We start from the raw sequence: 9,166 nt of genomic DNA, 5'->3' as shown, positions 1-9,166 counted from the left end.
TGGATTTGAGCTTGGACCTGCAATCCATTGCTATAAGCATTTGTGGGATCCATAAGTGGCTAGGCAAGAGGAAGGAGGAGGGACAACTTGACCTTCCTCCAGGACCCCCTTTACCTCAGCGAGGCAAGGGCCCAAGGGTACTCATAGGAAGGACGACCAGCAGCTGGAGACCCCAGGGTCATCCACCTAGGTGACTCAGAGAGTGTCCAGCCGATCCCAATCCGCTCTGCCTGTGACTCCATCACCTCCAGCTACACATGCCAAGGAGGGTGTACCTGCCCCACAGCAGGGGGTCCCTCCAGGTCTTGGCCCTATAGAGGATGCCTGCCAATGTCATCAGAGACAACAGGGCTTAACAGTCAGCAGGCTGCTTCCACCTCTGCTGTGGATGTCAAGGCAGCATCAAGATGTAGTGGTAGGTTAGGAAAATTAAGAAACTTTGACATTGCTTCTGGGTCACAGGTGTTCAGTCACTGTATATATCATGCACCTTTGTAAATACATTTGCTGCTCATGAGAATGGTCTCATCATTTGAAAGCATTGTGCATATGTAACTATGTGCCCTCTTATGGAAAGGGTGAGCCATGCTCTCGCTCAGTGATCGCCTCCCTTTGTGAGCCTCACAAGTGTAGCTGACTCATGATAGTTACTCAACCCTTGTGTTATGTCAGTTAGATGTCTCAAGCTCTTTACTGGAAGTGTCTGCAAAATGCATTAGTAACCTCTACTCCTTACAGGACAACATGCAGTTAGGCATACTCAAGAGCCTTGGAGGGTTGGCTGTAATTGTTTTTCAAAATGAGACGGCTGTCTTCATTGGTAGTGACAAACCACAAGACCTGCAGCCATGATGATCTCTCCAACCATGTGCGCATTTCAGTGTCCGCTAAAAGTTTCTCGTTAAGGTGGCGATGACTGCACCAAATCCTTTGACACAGCCTTTGTACTGTTGTGTCAACTTTTGCTTCCCAGAGCGCACAGGTATAGGGTTCAGCACTGACCTTTCCAAAACTTAAGGTCTGGTGAATCATGAGGATTGAAGGTGCAAGTCCGAATGCTGAATTTGCTCTCGATGTTATTGGTTGTAAAGGCCTTTCACTGCACTGACACGGCACTATGGGACAGGAGTAATGTGGACATGTCCTGTTGCCTGCACCTTATTCTCCTGGAATCTTGTGGGTATCAGTGTGGCATGAACACATCTTCCACATCGTGCTTCCTTGATGGCATCATCAAGTGGAAGCTGACCCTCATCTCCCACTTCAGGTTGCTGCCCTTCCTGCTCTTCATCATCCAAGCAGCTCTCAGCCTGCTCCATGTCTCCCTCTGGCAAGGGATCCCCTTTGAAGTGCCAGGTTTTGAAAGGCACCAAATCCTGAGGGTTATCATTGACCAGAAACTGAACTGGACTAGCCATGTAAATATTGTGGCTACAAAGGCAGGTCAGGGGCTAGGAATCGTGTGACAGGTAATTCACCTCCTGACTCCCCAAAGCCTGTCCACCATCTACAGGCACAAGCCAGAGGTGTGATGAAATATTCCCCACTTGCCTGGATGAGTGCAGCTCCAACAACACTTAAGAAGCTTGACACCATCCAGGACAAAGCAGCCCACTTGATTGGTACCTCAGCCACAAACATTCATTCCCTCCTCAGCCAACGAACAGTGACAGCAGTATGTACCATCTACAAGGTGCACTGCAGAAACTCACTAAGGCTCCTTAAGCAGCAACTTCCAAATCCAAGACCGCTGCCACCTAGAAAGACAAGGGCAGCAGTTACATGGGAACACCACCACCTGCAAGTTCCCCTCCAAACTACTTCCCATCCTGACTTGGAAATATATTGCTGTTCCTTCACTGTCGCTGGGTCAAAATCCTGGAACTCCCTTCCTACCAGCATTGTGGATGTATCTACACCACATGGACTGCAGCACTTCAAGAATGCAGCTCGCCACCACCTTCTCAAGGGCAATTAGGGATGGGCAATAAACTCTGGCCTAGCCAGTGATGCCCACATCCTGTAAATTAATTAAAGACCATGACTATGTGGGACACCCTCTGTGGAGAGTACTGCAGAGCCCCACCTGAGCTGTCCAAACATTGGAAGTGCATCTTCAGATGGCAATGGTCTGCTTGATGATGGATTGTATCGAGCTATGGGCCGTGTTGTATCTCTCCTCTGAGCACCCTGTACTCTAGGGAAGTCTGAGATAGCTGTAAACCCCAGAAATCTAGCAGCCTGGCTAGCTTTATTGAGTGTGAACTTTACATAATGATCAGCCTTACTGTAGAGAGCAGCTGTCACCTCCTTAGTACATTTATGTGCTGATGGCTGTGAGCTGCTGCTAGGTCTCCTGTGGGTCTCTGGAATGATGCACAAACAAAAAAATTGAGTGCAGCAGTGACCTTCAGGGGCACTGGCAGGAGATGTCCTCTCAGTCCATGGGGCCTTCATTCCTCCCAAAGAATGTGGAGGTATGATCCCCCACATTTCTGGATAAGTGCAGACATGCATGGCATTGTCTTTCACTCACCCCCCAATAGGAAAGTCTTCTTTGGTAGCCCCTTGGTTATGTAAGTCACCTCCATGGGATGGTTCTAACCTCCTCGTCCTCTGGTTCTTACTGGGGCTCCCCTGGACCATGGACCTCAGGTTGGGCCTCCTCTTGAAGCTGCCATCACTGCCATCAAGAAGGCAACATTGAGTGGAGCCTCCATTATTCAATCCTCCTTCTCCCTGTGGGCTCATAGATGTGACAAAGTAATGAATAATGGGCTAATATAGACCTCCTGCTTGCAAACAGAAAGCACTGTCATACCCTAGGGCTGCGTCTGTGCTATTTGCTTTTTGCTGGTACAGCCTTATAGCTGAGCTGCAAACTCACAGATCTACATGACCAAGATGCCAACCCTAATACTTGACATCTCAATCCCACAGGGGTTGGAAGAGGTTTGGCTACATGGCCTAAATAGCCAAGTGGTTATGGTACTGGCTTTGTAACCCCAAGATCAAGAGTTCAAATCTTACAATGGCAAACTATGTAACTTCATCTGAAACAGATGGAAACAGGTTTGTACTTGAAAGAGTTACATTCATAGAATGTGCCATTTTACTAAAGACACACCTGCAACCTCTGATCTGGTAAGCTGACCAAGCACAACTTGCACTCCAGCAATGACTGGATGCCCTTTAGCCGATTATCCAGACCAGTTGGAGAAAGTACATTAGAGGCTTTCATTGATGATCTGGTAGATATGCAGCAGCTGTGCTTCCTTAATGGTTGCCTGCATTCTCCATTCTCACACACCTCTCTGTTAAAGCTCAAATGGAGTATTGTGAAGCCAATGACTTCTGCAGCCTCTTGATAACATGTAGCAAAAGGCATGGGTTCCAATGGAACCTTCTTAAGGAAGTATTCCTCTTTTCTCTCAGCTCTGACTCTATTTTAATGTTGTGATTTTAAAGGCAGAATCCCCCAGAATTGTGCTAAATGCTGTAGCAGGCATAAAAAAACATTTTAACCACCAGCTGCAATGGCAGGTTTTTGCATTTGGTGGCACATTTATGGTTTTGCATTGCTTGAGGGGGCAGAAATGCTTCAGAGGCCCAATCCAAGCATGTCAATGGAGCTGCTGAATGGTCTCAGCTGCGGAAGAATGCACACTTTTGACAAGCTTTTCTAAGTGTACAGCCTCTTCCCCCACCTTCACCCCCCAGTCCTATCATGTGGTTGTGTATTTCCATCAGTCATTGCTGCCTTGGTCCCACTGCACCCCAGCCCCACCTACACTGATGCTCTTGCCCCAACACTGCACTGAAAGCAAGGGAAAAAGTGACTTGCCTGTACAGCCCCCACAAATATGCAATGCCTCTTCCCTGATGTCCAATGCGCGATCCTCACGAGCGCTGTACAAGGTTTTGTGCACTCACCTCTGAGTTCCCCACAAAGTTCAGGTCGTCAGGTGTACACCTTTAAAAGGCAGTTGTAAGTCATGTTGTTCTGAAGTCACGCCGAAATGGGAGGTAAATTTGACCTGGGAGAATGATTCCGTGGCGCGGGCATAATGATGGGATGCAAATACATTAAAATTAAGTTCCCAATGTTGTACGGTGGGAAACGTGGCCTACTATTGACAGGCAGAACAGACGATCACAAGCTGGTTTAATGACAGCATTAAACTGACTTCCGGCCTTCTCGCCATTTGTTAGCTCATGCCGCCAAACACAGCTGCCACCGAGTGGAAAAGTCTGGCTTAAGCAGTTTGAGGTTGCCCGCTGAAAGGGACCCTTAATACAGCTGTGGGCTCCTCCCACACTACTTCAGACCCGTCCCGTGAAGATTCATTTCCAGTTTCAATTTTAAAATGCGCAATAACTTTGGGGTTTCAAGATGGTGGTGCTCAATTTTTATTTTGAGACCAGTTTCAATTCTCCGTCTGTAAGTGTTTGGGTCCCTCAAATTTTCGTGGAGCCTCACGGTGTGCAGTTAGAACACTGTCCGGTTATTTTCCAGCCTCCCCCAGTAACCTTGCTCCCATTGTAATTGTGGTGGATGATTCCAGCCCTCCCCGCTGAACCTATCAATGTTGATGTACCCATGCCCCATGTGGACCTCACCCCCGCCATCTTAAGGTTGTATACATGGTCACAGAGGAGAGCTTCTCACAGGACATCTTCGATTATCCCCTCCCTTTACTACTTTTTCCCCATTTACAGGCTGCAGATGCCTCCCCTAACCATGACCATCCCACCTGCAGCCCAGTACCAAGCCAGACAAGCCCATCACCAGAATATCGTAAGATGATAACTACGACCTGCACACCGAACTGTGCCATTGACCATACAATCCTTGCCGACGACGTACGTGCCATGCGTAGTGCTGTAGCATGGCCCACAAAGCCCCAGGACTGCATTTAAACTCTCACCCTGATACTTGTCCCTGTCTGAGAGCCACTGCACAGTAGTGACCTCATGGAGTATGGCGGCGCCCACCATGAGCAGAGCGACCCTACACCCCCACTGATGTGGTATTACACAGCCATCGCTAAGAATCCAGAGCAGCGCTGTTGGAGATAGGCTTCAAATGTTGCACTCGCCTCGAAGTGACGAGCATATTGCGGACAGACAGCTTCACATCACTCACTTCTAAACATGATTTAGACCAGTCTAATTTCCCATTGGCATGGTGCAAGATTGGGAGGGGGATCGTGATTCCAGTGACTAGCATTTTTAATGAGCATTCATGGCACGGTAATGCATGCAAACAGTGTTCCTGACCTGGATCAGCATCAAGCCCGGCCTGCCTTCAGGCAGCCACGGAAGTGGTGGGGGGAGAACTCCAAACTGATTTCCTGCCGGTAGGAATCCGATTTTTGGCCCTTCTCTGAATTTTCCACTCCCGTCTGTCTCGAAACCCGTCAATGGCAGGAGCGGAAAATTCTGCCTATAATCTTCAATACAACAGCTATTTTCCTAGCATGTTAAAAAATTTCCATGGTGGTTAACAGCAGGTTGCAAGCTGTGACAAACACCACAGTGCCATTATCATTTGAATGTATAAAAATGATTAATCAATATTTCCTGTAGATAGGAGTAGGATGGACTACATTTGCACATAATCATGAGGTTCAGGTGACTGTCATAATTTACACTAATATCAGTTCTGCAGTTTGTAATATTGCCTCATCTTCATGACTCAAAGTGAATTTCACCTGGAAGTAACATCTTGGGACAGAATTTTTAACTCGGCTTGCAGGCGCGTGTCTGACCCGCTCGGGCGTAAAATAGCACGTGATGACATCAGGCGAGCGTCCCGATGTCATCACACACTTGCGCACTATTTCGGTCAGCACTGAACTCAGAACCACGCCTGCCGACAATTAAGAGGGCAATTAAGCCCATTAACGGCACAATTAACAGAGATTTTCCTTGCCTGTTCCTGGGCGGGTGAATCGGCCTGGCGGCCTTTGCATTTTTCAGGAAACCTCATCCAAGGGCAGGATGAGGTTTCCATTATTAAATTTAAAAAACATCTAGGGGCAGAATTTTTATAATGCTTATGTTCAGGTGACTGTGATGCTTAGACATTTTTGTTCTGATTTTAAAGTATTTATTTAAAACTTTTGAAGTCTTCAGCTCCCTGAGGCAGCTGCCTTCAGGGAGCTTTCTGTGAGCGCTTGCCCTCCTCCTGCCCCCACCCTGGCAGTGCTGAGCATTTCAGTGCGTGCTTGACGCTGGCTGGCCGTTAATTGGCCAAGCAGAATGAAATCGCAGTCGATGGCTGATCGCAGGTGGCGGTCTGTTCCCCAGCTGCTCCCGCTGTTCGCTGATCTAAAAATCTTGCCCTTGGTAGTTCTCTGATTTGACTTGTATTTTCTGTTATTTTTCTACTAAATGTTTGCCACAATTCAGCAATTGTATAAATGTTTACTTTCCCAACTAAGGAACTCCCTGATTCTACCACAGCCAAACTATATCATTTGCAATACCTGAAAATGTTTTTTTTTTGGTGGGAAGGCCAGAGTGAAATTACACAAAGAACAAAATAGGTATGTTTGACCTTTGAACCTCGAATATAATCTGTTAAATGTTATACAAGCGTAAGTGGCAAGCAACACATTTTTAAAAATTCCATTTTCCTTTCAAAGCTAATTATTACATGAAGGAAGTGAGCAATAATTCAGTATCTTTGTTGCTAATGCTACACAATAATCAAACAGAAAATAACAATGCTGTTTTTTACATAATTTAAATTTATAGAGCTTTGTGGTAGCATATTTCAATTAATTTTTTCATTCATCAGCAACTTTTGTTTAAGTAGTACAATGGTTTGAGTTTTAAGAAATTGATTTCTTTAAGTTCTTCTTTGTAAATGAATCTGCTTGTTTCTGGGTAGAATTATCAAATTGTTTTCCCAGTCTGATTCCTACAGTGGTCCTCTGTGGTCGTCTGTTGGAAGAAACAGATTGTAATGTAGCTTCCCAGTAACTGTAGCAGTGGTGTGAAGTTATTTTCACTAATTCATTTTCTTAGCATAGTAAATCTTTACACTTCGCAAATTGCTAAACATATTTGATACATTCTTTCATCTTATTTAAGACACTTAGATGATCTCTGAAAACATTGTTGTGATCTTGCACAGAGTTGTATGGAGTAGAATTTCTGTTTTCAGCGCAATTGATGATTCTAACACCAATTGCATCAATTTTGGAAAGTGTATTCTTCCCCTGCCCCCACCCTACCTTACAGTTCCACTCAAGCTCATTTGCATATCACCAAATGCAAAATCTGGCATGAACTGGTGCAATCAGGCTGTGTTTTTAAAGTGTACTTTACATTTATATTTAACTGGTAATTTGGTGCCATTTAATTACAGCTGAAAATGGGTTTATCACAGAAAATAAGCATTTTTTGTAATTAAAAATAAGCATAAGCAAGTGTCAATACAACACCTGTAGGTAACCCTATTTTAAATGACTGAAAATTATTTTTAAAAAAATATACAAAACTTTTTCTAATTAGTTTGGGGTACAGTGGTCAGTTCCTTCAGAATTTTTTAAAATGTTAATTCAAAAACTTTCAAAACATAAGAACATAGGAAATAGGAACAGGAGTGGGCCATTTGGTCCCTCAAGCCTGCTCTGCCATTCAGTAAAATCATTGTTGATATGATTGTAGTCTTAACTCCACTTTATACCTACTGGTGTAGTGGTTCTCAAATCTTTTTGGCTGAAGGATCCATAATGACAGACAACCCATCTAAATTGTAATACTATATAATATCCATAATACAGAAGTACTAAATGTACCTGCATAGCGAGTTTTAGTAATGCTTTTAAGAAAACAGGTAATTACATATAGTAGCAAGTTCAGGACTATTTCATTGATGTGGACAGTGATGAGATAGGCCAAAGTGTAACTCTACTAACAATCCTGTTCATGCTCACTGAACAGCCTTTATTGTTGTTAAAGATCAACAGTTAATGGCATATATAGCCAATCAGTATACAGATTATATACTATACAACTATTAGCCTTATCAGTATTAATTGTGGTCTCACCGTATCTAGATGTTTAGCAGGTAACTATTTTAATTTTAAAAAAAACTTTCCAGAAATATATGGGGCTGAATCTTCAGCTCTGCGAGTGGGGCCAGGGCCCGCTCACCAAGGCATAAAATGATGCAGGGTGATGTCGGGCGTGCGTCCCTACGTCACCGCGGCTCATTTAGATTTTAAGTTCAGCGAGCACGCAGCCGACTCGGCTGTCAGAGGCCTGTTAAGGCCTTTAATTAACTAATTAACCCTATTGAGAAAGCTGCCCGTCCAACCTTAAGGTTGGCGGGCAGACAAAGAGCCCAGGCGGCCTTCACATTTTTCATGGAACCTCATCCACGGGCGGCATGAGGTTTCATGAAGGGTTCATTAATTAAATAAATGTTTTCATTACAGTTCATTGACGAGTCCCAGCTCATGTGAAGACACTGTCACATGAGGAGACATGTCTTAAATTTTTCTTTTTCTTTATTAAAATTTTTAAAACTCAAAACACTTCTGTGCCTCAGGGAGATTTACACGCTCTTTCCCGCGCATTCCCAACTCAGGGAACTCCCCCCTTGCCCCGCCCGCACAGGGAGTGCACAACACTTAAGGGCATGCGTCATGTAAAATGGCGGCGTGGACCCGAACGGGGGTGCCAGTCGTGTGTGCCCCCGCCCCTGCACAACCCACCCGACAGGGGACAATTTCTTTCCATGAGTTTCCTTCCCTTCAATTCTATTACAGGGTGTTCATTTGAGTGTGACATTCTCAGGGATATTTTACAGACATAAGCAAACCGAACCCAGTTTCTCAGCATTATTTAATCTTGCAAGGAATTAAAGATTTAAGTAAGTCAAATTGACTGTTTTTTTACAATTACAAGAATTTAATCAATTAAAGATTAATATAAACAGAAAATGCTAGAAATACTCAACAGGTCAGCCAGCATTATATTAGTTCATGTTCACTGCATGAGCTCAAATTGAATGCACTCTAGTTTCACATCAGCAACTAGCCTCCCATCTCCCCACCTTTCAGGTCGAAAGTAAATACAAGGCTCACTATTAAGGCAGACCCCCTTAAAAGTGTCTACAGACATCCAAGGGTCCACAGACCCCAGTCGG

The 9,166-nt window shown here is 44.7% G+C and overlaps 1 protein-coding gene across 2 annotated transcripts in view; it reads right to left on the bottom strand.

The window, feature by feature from the left end:
- Nucleotides 1-6,648: 6,648 nt before the first annotated feature.
- The window catches only part of LOC121273717 (WD repeat-containing protein 49-like), an 85,468-nt gene continuing 82,950 nt past the window's right edge, over nucleotides 6,649-9,166 (bottom strand). Inside the window, exon 19 of one of the 2 annotated variants that reach the window (XM_041180883.1) lies at nucleotides 6,649-6,951. In XM_041180883.1, the coding sequence (XP_041036817.1) occupies nucleotides 6,840-6,951 (112 nt within the window). In that variant the 3' untranslated portion in view covers nucleotides 6,649-6,839. The remainder of the gene's footprint in view (nucleotides 6,952-9,166) is intronic. The other variant, XM_041180887.1, reaches the window with a different exon arrangement.

The sequence above is a fragment of the Carcharodon carcharias genome, chromosome 2, assembly GCF_017639515.1.
Source record: "Carcharodon carcharias isolate sCarCar2 chromosome 2, sCarCar2.pri, whole genome shotgun sequence".
Lineage (NCBI taxonomy): Eukaryota > Metazoa > Chordata > Chondrichthyes > Lamniformes > Lamnidae > Carcharodon > Carcharodon carcharias.
This window is presented reverse-complemented; position numbering and strand designations above follow the sequence as displayed.